Below are 15308 nucleotides of genomic sequence, written 5' to 3'. Positions count from 1 at the left end.
GGTCCTTTGTCCGCAACATCCCTCTTTTTGTGCAAGGAAGTTCCGCATATCCGATTGTGTTGAGATGCCGTCTCCTCTGCCAAGCGCGCGTTGTCGCTCAATCGATTCGAGATGCCACAGGGCGCGGGTTCCACGTTGTGGAGGACGTAGCGGCCTCTCGCGGACTGGCCACGTGAGCCCATTGCACGCCACGTTGACGATTCGCTGTGTTGAAACCCGCAGCAGCAGCAGCAGCAGCCTTCATCCAGCAGTGGATAGCCCATGGTTACTTATTGATGACGATGAGATGAATCGAAAAGCCATTATAATCTTCTTGGTTTTTTCGGTAAAGTCACGTAGAATGGAAGTAATAAAATAATAAAAATAAAACATAATTTTATTTTATTATGTTTTATTTTTATTATTTTATTACTTCCCTTCTACGTGACTTTACCGAAAAACCCAAGAAGATGAATCCCTGCAGTCACGAAAGCTTTAAATCGAAAAGCCAATAAAATGTTTAACTATTTTTAATTGTATCCGTCGTAAGACAACACAGGGCTACGTAGCTCTTCTTAGTTCCTTCCCAGAAGCGACCTGTTGTGGAGTGACTCATGCAGCCAGCTATGGCTGCAGAGTTTGGTAGTACATGTTGAATTACGTCGTTTATTGTGAAAATTCGGTCACAGTTCCTATGATCACTGTTTTATTGCTTTTATGGCTTTATTTTGGTGATTTTCGAAAAGTTTTTTGGTTTGGCCATTTTTGTTTGTTGTATTACAGAGTTAGACTGATGGCCTTAATCTAAGTTGTCTTGTGGTTGTTGTTGGTTGTTTGACTTGCATCCCAGTGGGATTTTGCACACAGTGTTGGTGTACGGTGCTTTTTCTGCAATATTTTGCTGTCTTTTCTTGGATTTTCTGTTTGCACTCAGTCACATATTCACTTTAAGATTGTTTTTGTTCATGTATTTGTTTTTGGTTTGTTGCGGTTGCACCCGATTCAAGAGCCGAATGGCTCACAGGGCTATACCTAATCAATGAACTTGAACTTGACCTGGCTATCACAAATGATCGCTCCACGACGTACGATTAATTATCGTCGCGTGGAAATTAACCGCAGCCGAAAATAGTCGCAATTCGCGCTACGTCACGTCACTGATACCTGGGGCAATGAATGGGACGGGGGGCGGGGTGACGGCGGGGGGGACGGGGCGGGCGAGGGGAACATTAAGGTAGGCGTGGCTTGGAACTCAACTATAAAGCCCAGGCAGAGAAACAGAGACGCAGTCCGAGACAGGTTAGCAGACCGGCACACACAGCGTTTAATATCTATCATAAATAGACACGTGTTTGTGTCGGTATATATATACATAAAACCGCTGCTAGAAAATTCATCAGACATCGAACAGACCTTTACACAACATAGACAATTTTACAGAGAGACAGGCAGATATTAAACCAGACATATCAACGGGACGACACACAGACAGACATTTAAACAGACGCGCAGAGCGAGCGAGAGAGAGACAGCAGAGATCACGAAAGTCTGTCGACTTCCCAATCTGCGAGCGCCTCTTTCTCACGATGGATGTCATGAAGAGCAAGGGTCGAACCCAGGGACGCAACTCCACGGAGCTGATGATCACCGTGAGTCCTTCCCCGCGTCCTCCACCTCTTCCATCTCTTCCCCGCGTCCTCCCCTTGCATTACCAGCTCCTCCACCACCTCGATCTCGTCCACCACCACCTCCTCCTCCTCCATTACCACATCCCCTTCCATAGGGATGCCACGGTGGCGAGATGTTAACTACCTCGCCTGGTATATAGGAGGTCGTGGGTTAGATCCCGATCCAGACCCTGACGCCTGCTGCTGTATATTTGGAGTTTGCGTGTCTCTCTCTCTTTCTCCCCGTGGTCGCGTGGATTTTTCTCCGGATCCTCCGGTTTTTATCGCCACGCTTAGAATCGACATGCGCTGGTTTCAATGTCCACACGACAAACCACTTCGTTAAGCGATCATTTGTGGCCGGGTCGCTTTTGAAAAAGAGCTACATAGCTCAGTGGGCTTTACCTGGTAAAATAAGAAAAGTTTAGTAGTTTAGTTTAACTCCCAAATCACCTCCTACGAAACCTCCACCACCACCACCACCACCTCCTCTATCCCTCGACGACCTCCACCTCCTCCGTTTCCTCCGCTGACCAGCGTGGTGAAGTATGGTCAGATAACCCCCATTACTGGCAGGGCTTCGAGAGGCCCTCATCCAGCAGTGGAATTTACAGGGCCTGTACATGTGCATAATTATAACATAAATAATGCCAATACGACATTAACATGTGTACGATTATCAGCACGCTGTACTTGTGTTCATTCATGATGGGCCGGTTCTCGTCATGGAAATATGGAATTTCCACCGCTGGCTGAGGCCCGCTAATGGAGATGAGCAACTGACGTTGTGCGTCATGGCCAGGAGTCGAACCTCATTTTCTGGGATCCTGGTGCAATTCGCTCATTGTACGTGGCTCTGTATGACGCATAAGACACGGATAAAGATCCCCCGTATAGCCTTAACAGGCTGCTGGGGCAAGGGCTGTTAGCGAGTACCTATGAAGGCCGGCACGACACACGAGGGGGAGGCTGGCCAACACCACGCACGACCGCCTTTGTCTCCCTAGTGGCGATGCTTATACATCGCACCAGGTACTCATTTGAGGCTGAGTCGACCTAGGGGAGGCACAGGACCGGTTCAGATAATCGCCACCGGTGTTGGCCATGAGCGGGAATCGAACTCGGGTCGCCGTCTTCGTAGCGCTAACCGCTGCACCACCGCTCCCCTACACACACACTCACACACGCAGGTGGATGTGGAGACAATCACTCGCCCGTCGGAGCCGCTTGGCAAGGCGGGGAACCCCTGTGCGGGAGCGTGCTCCTGGCTGGGGTCTCACCAGGTCGTCGTGGCCTGCATCGTCACCCTCTGCCTGCTCCTGGTTGCGGCAGGCGTTCTCGCCGGCGTGTTCGGTGAGCCCGCGGAACGAGCCCGGCCCTCGACTTTGTTAAAATAAAAATCCTCTAATACTGAGCTGGGCAGCTATTTTTTTTCTCTTCTTGGTTCTTTCGGTAAAGTCACGTAGAATGGAAATAATAAAATAATAAAAATAAAACATAATAAAATAATTCTCACGACGTTTCGGCCACAACGCAAGCAGCCGTCCTCAGGTAAAGACCAGGTCTGTCGGGTCTGTCGGGAAGACGCTGTTTCCATTCTACGTGACTTTACCGAAAGAACCAAGAAGATGAATCCCTGCAGTCACGAAAGCTTTAAATCGAAAGCTATTGCTTCGTTTAAGCGACTTGGCTTTCACAAATCATAGCTCAAACGAAGTGGGCTCATCTTCACAACGCAAGCAGCAGTCCTCAGGTAAAGACCAGGTCTGTCGGGTCTGTCGGGAAGACGCTGTCTCCCCGACAGACCTGTTCTTCACCTGAGGACGGCTGCTTGCGTTGTGGCCGAAACGTCGTGAGAATTATTTTATTATGTTTTATTTTTATTATTTTATTATTTCCATTATACGTGACTTTACCGAAAGAACCAAGAAGACGAATCCCTGCAGTCACGAAAGCTTTAAATCGAAAGCTATTGTTTCGTTTAAGCGACTTGGCTTTCACAAATCATAGCTCAAACGAAGTGGGCTCATCTTCACCGGGACGTGTATAGCAGTAGCCAAACACTCTACACGCGTGTTTTAGAAAGGTGGACGGAAAAACCGGAGGACCCGGAGAAAAATCCACCCGACCATGGGGAGAGAGACAGAGAGAGAGACACGCAAACTCCAAATATACAGCAGCAAGCGTCAGGATCGGGATCGAAGCTTCCTGTATACCAGGCGAGGTAGTTAACATCTCGTAGCCAACCGTGGTTAGCGGTTCGAATCCAGAAGGCCGTCCCGGTTATAAGGGCGGGCGAAATGTTCGCATGCTGCTGTATATTTGGAGTTTGCGTCTCTCTCTCTCCGCGTGGTCGCGTGGATTTTTTTCCGGACCCTCTGGTTTTTTCTCTCCACGTTTGAAATCAACATCTCGCGCTTAGAGTCTGTGGCTGCTGCTATAAATCCACTTCGTTGAGCTATCATTTATGATAGCCAGATCGCTTCTTTCAAAAATTAGCTATATAGCTCAGTGGGCCGTAACCTGCTAAAATAAAAGAACAAGTTGAGTAACATCTGCAACAAGCGGCGAACACACTGCCGCTGGGCCGTGACACCGCCCCGACAACCATAATGTTGATATTGTGGTTGTTGTTGATATTCTGGTTGTGGTTGTTGTGGTTGATATTGTGGTTGTTGTGGTTGTTGTGGTTGATATTGTGGTTGATATTGTGGTTGTTTTGATTTAAAGCTTTCGTGACTGCAGGGATTTATATTCTTGGTTCTTTCGGTAAAGTCACGTAGAAGGGGAATAATAATAATAATGTTTATATTTTTATTATTTTATTATTTCCCTTCTACGTGACTTTACCGAAAGAACCAAGTATATTGTGGTTGTTGTGGTTGATTTTGTGGTTGTTATTGTTGATATTGTGGTTGTTGTAGTTTATATTGTGGTTATTGTGGTTGATATTGTGGTTGTTGTGGTTGATGTTGTTGACAATGTTGTTGATATTGTGGTTGTTGTTGTCCCTCTGCAGGTGCCCAGCGAGCCAACATGTCTGACGACAAAATTCCGAGTAAGTTCATGAAGCCGTGATCCGCATTATCGCTCCCTTCTCCTCCTACCCCCCTCTCACCTCCACCTGTAAACACCAATCGGCTATCCCCTCCCTCCCCCACCCACGTTGCGAATTGAACACGTGACTGTACTCTCATCCAATCATCGCCGATAACCGTCACTTTATCTCGATGATTTGTATCGCGGGAAAACACACCACGTGGTGCTGTTATTATTCCTGATTCATTCGATGGGTCGATAGAGAAGTAAACGATTCAATTGTATCGCCACCCTGTCCTGTGACCGAGCATGCAAATAACGCGCAAAGTGTTCCCGCATCCACCCGCTCGGCTTCCAACCTCATCGCGCGCGCACCATTCCTTAAACTAGAGGCTGGTTTCGCCCTATTGGGTCTCATCGGCAGTTAGGTGCGCTGCAAAATACAAAGCAAATATTGTCAAGGGCACCCCTCTCTCTAAGCAATAAAACGCGCACCACTTTTACGTATTTAATAATCTTATACACTTTTACACATAACTTTGAACACCAAAATCCACGCGTTATATGTGATGCCTTACCATTCAACATTGATTCCGACCGTTCCTCTGATGCTAATTGACGACATTATCTCTCGTGATGTTCTAGAAGGGTTAGACATTTGAAGAATGGTACAAATGACAGAGTCGGTTTTTTTTCCAGGGAAAAACTCAAACTCATGAGAATCAACAGTTCGCACTTATAGCGGCGCTTTGCTTAAATATTTCGGAAGCTCAAAGCGCCCTCCTTAAATCGCATCCCATCTCAGACACTCGAAGGGCATCCCCCCCCCACACACACACCGTGGGTGCCACGGTGGCGAGGAGATGTTAACTACCTCGCCTGGTATACAGGAGGTCGTGACTTCGATCCCGACCCTGATGCCTGCTGCTGTATATTTGGAGTTAGTGCGCGTCCCCGTGTTTGGAGATTTTTCTCCGGGTCCTCCGGTTTTTTACCTCCACATTTCGAATCGACATCACGCGTTTAAGAGTGTCTGGCTGCTATAAATGTCCACGTGATGATGATGATAAGCCACTTCGTTGAGCTATCATTTGTGACAGCCAGGTCGCTTCTTAAAAAGAGCTACATCGCTCAGGGGGCCTTACCTGGTTAAATATTAAAGTTCAAATACCTCTCCCTGTACGGCACAATGTGACTCAGCACCCGGTCTGCGAGCGAGGCATTACTCTGCTCGTAACAACAACAATTCACAACGATGCCAACCTTAAACAATGCGCCACTGCCCAACAACAATTCATAACAATGCCAACGTGTAACAATGCGCCACCGCCCAACAACAACAATTTATAACAATGCCAACGTGTAACAATGCGCCACCGCCCAACAACAACAATTCATAACAATGCCAACGTGTAACAATGCGCCACCACCCTACGGTATCCGCTCGCTTTCGGAGAGAAAGGACTTCAGAAGGGCCGCGAGGATGAGCCGCAGATGAGCAATGACCCCCTTGGCGCTACCAACAAAGATTTCCCAAGCTCTGCGATCCTCTCCAAATCTCGCGGTGTCATCGTCCCGATCGAAGGCCGCAGTGGGGCTCATCTGCCGCGTGATACTCTCGCTCTCCTCGCAGGCACCTCCAGCGGCTTCAAGGGCTGCGGTTGGCGCCCCGAAGCGGGCACGCGCATCGTGAACGGGGAGAAGAGTAAGAGCGCGTGGCCCTGGCAGGTGAGCCTGCAGAACAAGTTCAAGACGGACAAGTGGACACATTTCTGCGGCGCCTCCATCATCTCCTCCACATGGCTGCTCACGGCCAGACACTGCATCACCAACGTCCGGTGAGTGGGGGGAACAGGATGGTGGCACGGGGTGGGGGGGGGGGGTGCGGGGAAACTCGCAGTCGTCAGCTCGTGTGTGAGTCTGAGGTTCACTTGGAGTCTATGGGCCACTATGTGAGTCTATGGTCTATGGCTCTCTGTGCGAGTCTATGGGTCACTATGTGAGTCTATGTTCTATGGCTCTCTGTGCGAGTCTATGGGTCTCCGTGTGAGTCTATGGGTCTGTGGGTCACTATGTGAGTCTAAGGTCTATGGCTCTCTGTGCGAGTTTATGGATCTCTGTGTTAAACCCGCACCCTCTGCACCCCCCCCCCCCCCCCCCCCCACACGCGCGCAGGAACCTCACGGGCGAAATCATCGCGGTGATGGGCACCAACTCGCTGACCGACACCAGCTTGGCAATCCAGAGGGTGTCCGTCGCCGAGATCGTGCTGCACCCGGACGGCGAATCGAGCGACGTGGCGCTGCTGCGACTGGCCTGGAGTGTCGCCTTCTCGGCCACGGTGGGGCCCGTCTGCCTCCCCGTGAACGCGAGCACGGCGCAGCCCGGCACGCCGTGCTACGTCACCGGCTGGGGACTCACCGCGACCGACGGTGAGAGCTCGCGGGCGGATGACCAGGACATCTCCAGGTCGCTCTACTAGGCAATCCACCCCCCAACCCCAAATACAAAGATGCCCCGCATAACCTTGGCAGACTGTTGGGGCAAGTTCTGCTAGCGAGTAGCACCTATAAAGGCTGGCGCCATCATCATCACCACCGTCATCACCGTCATCACCATCATCACCACCATTATCACCACCACCACCACCATCAACATCATCACCACGCCCGGCCACATGTGTGATGTTTACACACCGCGCCAGGTACTCATTTTAGGCTGAATCGACCCCGGGGAGGCCCTGGAATTGCTTTAGATAATTGTCAATGTTGTTGGCCGTGAGCGGGAATCGAACTCGGGTCGCTGGTGTTTAGGGAGCCACGGTGGCTATGAGATGTTAACTACCTCGCTTGGTATACAGGAGGTCGTGGGTTTGATCCCGACCTTGACGCCCGTATAATTGGAGTTTGTGTGTCTCTCTCTCCCGTGGTCACGTGGATTTTTCCCCGGGTCCTCCGGTGTTTCCCTCCACATTTAGAATCAACATAACGAGTTCTGATTTTTTGGCTACATCTATAAATGTCCCCATGATGAGCCACTTCGTTGAGCTATCATTTGTGATAGCTCGGTCGCTCCTGAGCTGCATAGCTCAATGAGCCTTACGTGGTAAAATATAAAATTAGTTTATAGTTTTTAGTGCAGTGCGCTTACCGCATAACTACAGCGATGACTTTAACTGATGAGTTGAAGTCGCTTACCGCGTAACTAATCCATGACAGTGACGGCGACGCCGATGATAACAGCAATGATGATGATCATGATCTAAGACTCGCATCGTCTATTGCACTCTCGTATCTCCAGACACAACCAAACAAATGGATCTCCGCGAAGTGCAGTTGACCATCATGGACGACAGTCGTTGCCAACCGACGAACAGCGGCCGTCCGCTCAAGCTGAGCATGATGTGCGCCGCGGACGTCTACACCCACGCGGACACCTGCCAGGTGAGCGTCGCGAATCCATGGCAGGAAACCTCATCACCTCACCTGGATCAGCTCGAGCCTCCAGTGAATCACGTGACAGCCGTGCCTCCCCCCCCCCCCCCCCCCATGGCTCTGAATCCCTCTTGCTCTCATATTTTTTTTATCTCTAAACCAGATCCAGCCTTTACACCATTGGAACCTCATTTGCCAGTAAAAAATATGATGATTGGTTTTTTACCCTTTTATCTGGCAACAAAACTGACACCTTTTTTACAAGGAGTCATGTTTGTATAGACCACAATACCTGCAGTCATAATGCAAACAAAAAACATAACTTTGATAATGTATGCACTGTCCTTGAAGTTGATTGGTCCACACCCGAGACAGCTTTCTTTAGAGCCTAGTCTCACATGGTGTTGGACCAGATAACGCCAATAGGCGCACAACTCAAAGACAATGCACCATCAGAGTATGAGAGCTCGGGGTAAACATTTACACCATTGGAACCTCATTTGCCAGTAAAAAAATTATAATTGGTTTTTACCCTTTAATCTGGTGACACAACTGACACCTTTTTTTTACAAGGAGTCATGTTTGCATAGACCACAATACCTGCAGTTATAATGCAAACAAAAAACATAACTCTGATAATGTATGCACTGTCCTTGAAGTTGATTGGTCCACACCCGAGACAGCTTTGATTGGTGTGGACCAATCAACTTCAAGGACAGTGCATACATTATCAGAGTTATGTTTTTTGTTTGCATTATGACTGCAGGTATTGTGGTCTATGCAAACATGACTCCTTGTAAAAAAGGTGTCAGTTGTGTTGCCAGATAAAAGGATAAAAAACCAATCATCAGATCCAGCCTTCCGTAAATCACGTGACTTCCACGTGGCCCCCCCATCGCCCCCGAATTTCTCCCCTCTCGTCTCCACCTCTGAGTGTCCACCTCTGAGTGTCCTCAAGCCCCTGCTTTGCGCAACGCGACTTCTGCTCTTGACCGTTCTCCGCCACCTCTTGCGGTCCGCATCGCAGGGCGACTCGGGGGGCCCGCTGGTGCGCTTGGCGGGGGACACGGAGCCGTCGCCCGGCCGCTGGGTGCTCGAGGGCGTCACGAGCTTCGGCAAAGGATGCGGCAGCAGGGACTTCCTCGGCGTGTACGCACGCGTGTCGGCCTTCACCCAGTGGATCTCCCGCACCACGACAACCGAAACAACCACCACCACCACCACAACAACAACAACAACCGGCAAGTCGGCTCGCTGAAGGGTCTCGTCATTTGACCGCTCGAGTCTCAACTTCCTGGAGCATGCCCTGGCTTCGTAAGTCATCGTCCCGATCGAAGGCCACAGTGGGGCTCATCTGCCGCGTGATTCTCTCGCTCTCCTCGCAGGCACCTCCGGCGGCTTCAAGGGTTGCGGTTGGCGCCCCAACGCGGGCACGCGCATCGTGAACGGGGAGAAGAGTAAAAGCGCGTGGCCCTGGCAGGTGAGCCTGCAGAACAAGATCAACTCGAATTCGACACATTTCTGCGGCGCCTCCATCATCTCCTCCACGTGGCTGCTCACGGCCAGACACTGCATCACCAAAATCTGGTGAGTGGGGGGAACGGGATAGTAGCACGGGGGTGGGGGGGATTACGGGGAACTCGCAGTCGTCGGCTCGTGTGTGAGTCTGAGGGTCACTCGGAGTCTATGGGTCTCTGTGATGGTCTATATGGGTCTGTGGGTCACTATGTGAGTCTACGGTCTATGGCTCTCTGTGCGAGTTTATGATTCTCTGTGTTAAACTCGCACCCTCTGCACCCCCCCCCCCCCGCCCCCCCACACGCGCAGGAACAACACGAGCGAAATCATCGCATTGATGGGCACCAACTCGCTGACCGACACCAGCTTGGCAATCCAGAGGGTGCCCATCGCCAAGATCGTGCTGCACCCGGACGCCGAATCGAGCGATGTGGCGCTGCTGCGACTGGCCTGGAGCATCGACTTCTCGGCCACGGTGGGGCCCGTCTGCCTCCCCGTGAGCGCGAGCACGGCGCAGCCCGACACGCCGTGCTACGTCACCGGCTGGGGACGCACCGCAACCGAAGGTGAGAGCTTGCGGGCGGATGCCCAGGACGTCTCAAGGTCACTCTACTAGGCAACCCCCCACAAACCCAAAGACAAAGATGTCCCGCATAGCCTTAGCAGACTGTTGGGGCAAGTGATGTTAGCGAGTAGCACCTATGAAGGTCGGCACGGCACACGAGGGGGTGGGTGGCCATCACCACGCCTGGCCGCCTTTGTCTCCCTAGCGGTGATGTTTACACACCGCGCCAGGTACTCATTTGAGGCTGAATCGACCTCAGGAAGGCCCGGGCATTGCTTCAGATAATTGTCAATGTTGTTGGCCGTGAGCGGGAATCAAACTCGGGTCACTGGGTTTAGGGAGCCATGGTGACGAGGAGATGTTAACAACCTCGCCTGGTATACAGGAGGTCGTGGGTTTGATCCCGACCCTGACGCCCGTATAATTGGAATTATGCGGGTCGCGTGGATTTTTCCCCGGGTCCTCCGGTGTTTCCCTCCAAATTTTGAATCAACTTCGCACATTCCGATTATTTGGCTACATCTATAAATGTCCCCATGATAAGCCACTTCGTTGAGCTATCATTTGTGATAGCTCGGTCGCTCCTGAAGAAGAGCTACATAGCTCAATGGGCCTTACGTGGTAAAATATAAAATTAGTTTATAATTTTTAGTGCGCTTACCGCATAACTACAGTGATGACTTTAACTGATGAGTTGAAGTCGCTTACCGCATAACTATACCATGACAGTGGCGGCGACGCCGATGATGATAACAGCAATGATGATGATGATCTAAGACTCGCATCGTCTCTTGCACTCTCGCATCTCCAGACACAACCAAACAATTGGATCTCCGCGAAGCGCAGTTGACCATCATGAAGGACGATGATTGCACACCGACGAACAACGGCCATCCGCTCAAGCCGAGCATGATGTGCGCCGCGGACGTCTCCACCCACGCGGACACCTGCCAGGTGAGCGTCGCGAATCCATGGGAGCAAACCTCATCACCTCACCTGGATCAGCTCGAACCTCCATTGAATCACGTGACAGCCGTGCCCCCCCCCCCCCCCCCACGGCTCTGAATCCCTCTTGCTCTCATATTTATTAATCTCTAAACGAGTTCCATCCTCCCGTAAATCACGTGACTTGCACGTGGCCCCCCGCCATCGCCCCCGAATTTCTCCCCTGTCATCTCCACCTCTGAGTGTCCTCAAGCCCCTGTCTTGCGCCACGCGACTTCTGCTCTTGACCGTTCTCCGCCACCTCTTGCGGTCCACATCACAGGGCGACTCGGGGGGCCCGCTGGTGCGCTTGGCGGGGGACACGGAGCCGTCGCCCGGCCGCTGGGTGCTCGAGGGCGTCACGAGCTTTGGCAAAGATTGCGGCAGCAGGGAATTCCTCGGCGTGTACGCACGCGTGTCGGCCTTCACCCAGTGGATCTCCAGCACCACGGCAACCGAAACAACCACCGCCACCACCACAACAACGACCGGCAAGTCGGCTCGCTGAAGGGTCTCCCTGAGTCTCGTCATTTGACCGCTTGAGTCTCAACTTCCCTGAGCGCGCCCTGGCTTCGTAAGTCACGACGCTCGCCGCACTTGCCCCGAACTTGTCTGTTGAGGCTATACCGGGGTCGCGGTGGGGGGGACCTTTGCCTTTGGTGGCGATGGTGGACGATGGTGCCGACGATGTCACGGACAGCACGAGAACGTCCCCGCCAGGTCAACGGTCGTTTGCCGCGCTGCCGAAGAAGAAGACCTTGGGCTCGGCGTCAACGGCGTCTCGTGGTCGGCATCGTCCTTCCACGTGTCTGCGCACGCGCACGTGCGTGTGTGTGCGTTAACAGCACTTGCCCCTACAGTTTGTTAAGGCTACACGGGAGATCTTTGTGTGCGTTTAACTTCGTCCGCACCGCACGTGGTCAACCGCGCTCATCGGGAGTTGCGGGGCAAGGACCACGACGGCAAGTCCCACCGCCTGGCAGGTGGTCGCGGGCGTCGCGAACTACATCCAGGCGGGTCAGAGACTCTAAATAAAATACTTCTCAACCCGGCATACCACCTCCAGTATTCCTCATCCCGCTACCGCCCATGGCTGCGCAAGTCACGGGCTGCCATCGCGCCCTCTGACCAGGAAGCGGGAGGATATTTAGCGAGAATAAAAGGAAGGGCCTCAGTGTCGGCAGGGAGGGGGGGTGAGGGTTGTGTGTTTGTGTACCCTGCCTCGTCACCCTCGCGATATGCACCGCCGCTTGCCATGCCTCTTGTTGCCTGCAGTGGGCTCACGTGACCCCTGCAGACGCTAGTGGCTGCTATAGCCACGGGTACCGTCCTGTCGTGTATATCTATAGATATATAAAAGGGAAATTTGTGAATGTGTGTCTGTTCGAAATGTTTAGCATACTTCCTGACATGCAACAAACTTGACATTTGGCATGTGGGCAGCTTCCAGACTGTACACAATGCAAAAAGTATAAACATTTACTTTTGTATTTGTTTTGGGGGGGGGGGGGCACAATAATGGATCTATTTTGCACGGCAAGTGAGCGGTGACGTCACATCTGTGATGTCACCTGCATGCGGTAGCGTCACGCTGTGTGCCTGCTGACGTCACGCCCCCCCCCTCCACCCTCCGCGTAGGCCGTGTATTAATCCAAGATAAGAATCCAAGTCTCGGGCGAAGCCGGCTAGTAAAGCGAGTAGTGTATATGTTAACAATAAGAGAGGTGACCGTGTGGCTCAAGAGTCAGAGACGCCGAGCCCGGCAACTTTGAGAGCCTGGGTTCGAGTCCAGGTTTCGGACGCCAAGGCGCGCAGCGATCGTCCCCCGGGGGTTCTCTAGCGTAGCGAGGTGACGGCTCGGCACGGTCACCAGTGACTCGCACAGAGAGCCATAGACTCACACAGACCCATAGACTCACACAGAGACCCATAGACTCGCACAGAGACCCATAGACTCACACAGACCCATAGACTCACACAGAGACCCATAGACTCACATAGAGACCCGTAGACTCGCACAGAGACCCATAAACTCGCACAGAGACCCATAGACTCACGTAGAGTCCAATAGACAGACTCACGTAGAGACACATACTCGCATAGAGACCCATAGACTCACATAGAGTCCAATAGACAGACTCGCACAGAGACCCATAGACTCGCACAGAGACCCATAGACTCACATAGAGACGCGTAGACTCGCACAGAGACCCATAGACTCGCACAGAGACCCATAGACTCACATAGAGACCCGTAGACTCGCACAGAGACCCATAAACTCGCACAGAGACCCATAGACTCACATAGAGACCCATACTCGCATAGAGAGCCGTAGACTCACATAGAGGCCCAGACTCACAGAGAAACTCAGGGAGACCCACAGACTCACGTGGGCTGTGTTAGGATGAAACGTGGTTCTCAAGTGTAGTGAGGTGATGGCGTAGCTTTATGAATTTAAAATATTATCAGTTTTCCCGTCTTGCGACGAGCATTATGACTTTGGTTGGGCAGATCAGGTGGGGAAATGGCTGTGTGTGCGTGTCGCTGTAATATACGAGGCAGCTCTGACATGTCCACTTCCGCGGTGCCCTTCTCGCGCACCTCCGGGAGAGACGGAGACAAAATTCCCGTCGCCGAATCGGTGACGTCTGGGGGAGGGGGGGGTAGCGGCTCCTCATTGCCCGCGTGGAGTCGCCGTGCGTGCAGAGCGAGCTACGCCTCTCCCTTGTGAACGCGTGGCGGTGTTACGACGCGGTATTTGTACAGGTAGTCCCCGACTTGCGATGGAGATGCGTTACGACGACCCCATCGTAAGTGGAAAATATCGTAAGTCGAAGATGGCCTCGCCTGCCCAGGAGTCTTAAAGAATGGTGATAATTTAGCAAAAGAGACATTTACAGTACCGTACTGTATAAACTATATACCGTATGTATTTATTAATTACAATACTGTATTGCACAGTAAATTTTTAAGTAAAAAACAAGGTAAATTCTTAGCCTACCTATATGAACTGCAATTTCATCGAAAGTTTTTTCAGGAAACAATCCTATCTGCTATAAAAAAAAACTTTCAACATGCATTGAACGTATCGTATCGTGGTAACCTTAAAATGAAATCGCTAAAGCTACGTATTACACACGCATTGGCCGTATCGTAACGTATCATATTGTACTGTACTCACCAAGATTCGCACTAACACCGAGACAACTTAACTCCGTCCACCGCTGGTGAGAGTGGGAGGCATCACCACACAAGGCGGGAGATGCGTTCAGGAACATCACGGCAGCGTCCCAACCTACAGCATCGTACCTCGTACGCTGCTGCGTTTGTCTGCCACGCGAGATGTAAAACATTTAACAATTTTGTCGTATCGATATCGCCATCGTAAGATCGAAATATCGTAATTCGGGAACGACCTGTATTGTTACGACGCGTTTTCTGAGCGTTCGATGACGAGCTACTCTTGAACTGCGCGGCAGTGACGCGAGTAACGCTGCGGTCATCCGCCCCGCCACCTCGCGTGCGAGGCATGCGTCGTCGTTGCGTCCTGTTCTCGCGTTCTTCGGGAACACATCGACTTGCCGCCGCGTCGAGCGAGGTCTCCGCCGCGCGCGATTGCGGCCCGCACTCGCCGCGCGTATGCGGGGGATAGACGGCCGTGGCGTTGGGGCCGGTGGGGTTCGAGGGGGAGGTGGTGGTAGTGGTGTGCATGGGTGGACGTCGGCACGATGCACGAACCCGGCAGATCGAATGCTGCTGCTGGGACGGCGTCATCGCGCGCACGTGCGCTGTGACGTCACAGCGCACGTGCGCTGTGACGTCACAGCGCACGTGCGCTGTGACGTCACCGCCGTGGGTTTGTCGTCACGCCTGCGCACGAGGCCAGGCCAAGAGTAAATCTTTTTAGATATAATAAACAGAAAATGCACGTCCTGTGGACGTAACCGTGCATCCCTCCCTCCAGGCAAACTTGTTTTAAACATAGTATATTAAAATATCGTATCACAATGTACGATTATCGTTTGTGACGGTGGTGTCTTTAGTAGCATTGTTTGTGCAATTGTCGTGATGAAATGAATAAACGGGTACAAAGAGGAGTTTGTGTGGTACGTTTGAATTACG

At 51.8% G+C, this 15308-nt stretch overlaps 1 protein-coding gene across 1 annotated transcript; it reads left to right on the top strand.

The window, feature by feature from the left end:
* Positions 1-1278: 1278 nt before the first annotated feature.
* Positions 1279-15283, top strand: LOC133349129 (transmembrane protease serine 9-like). Its single transcript, XM_061562341.1, has 11 exons — positions 1279-1628; positions 2837-2999; positions 4666-4704; positions 6319-6523; positions 6861-7117; positions 7986-8128; positions 9147-9360; positions 9505-9706; positions 9947-10203; positions 11014-11156; positions 11470-15283. The coding sequence occupies exons 1-11, from the start codon at positions 1566-1568 to the stop codon at positions 11692-11694; spliced, it is 1911 nt and encodes a 636-aa protein (XP_061418325.1). The 5' UTR covers positions 1279-1565; the 3' UTR covers positions 11695-15283.
* The last annotated feature ends 25 nt before the right edge of the window (positions 15284-15308 follow it).

Source organism: Lethenteron reissneri, chromosome 29 (genome assembly GCF_015708825.2).
Source record: "Lethenteron reissneri isolate LAM-NWPU_2019-01 chromosome 29, ASM1570882v1, whole genome shotgun sequence".
Taxonomy (NCBI): Eukaryota; Metazoa; Chordata; class Hyperoartia; order Petromyzontiformes; family Petromyzontidae; genus Lethenteron; species Lethenteron reissneri.
Note: the sequence above shows the minus strand (reverse complement) of the source record. Positions and strands in the feature narration are given on the sequence as shown.

What these genes read in the sequence shown, in the direction of transcription:
- LOC133349129 (XM_061562341.1), top strand. Translation starts at nt 1,566, where the DNA reads ATGGATGTCATGAAGAGCAAGGGTCGAACCCAGGGACGCAACTCCACG. An exon ending in CACTGCATCACCAACGTCCG is followed by an intron (nt 6,524 to 6,860) that starts GTGAGTGGGGGG and finishes ACACGCGCGCAG; the next exon opens with GAACCTCACGGGCGAAATCA. An exon ending in GGGACGCACCGCAACCGAAG is followed by an intron (nt 10,204 to 11,013) that starts GTGAGAGCTTGC and finishes TCGCATCTCCAG; the next exon opens with ACACAACCAAACAATTGGAT.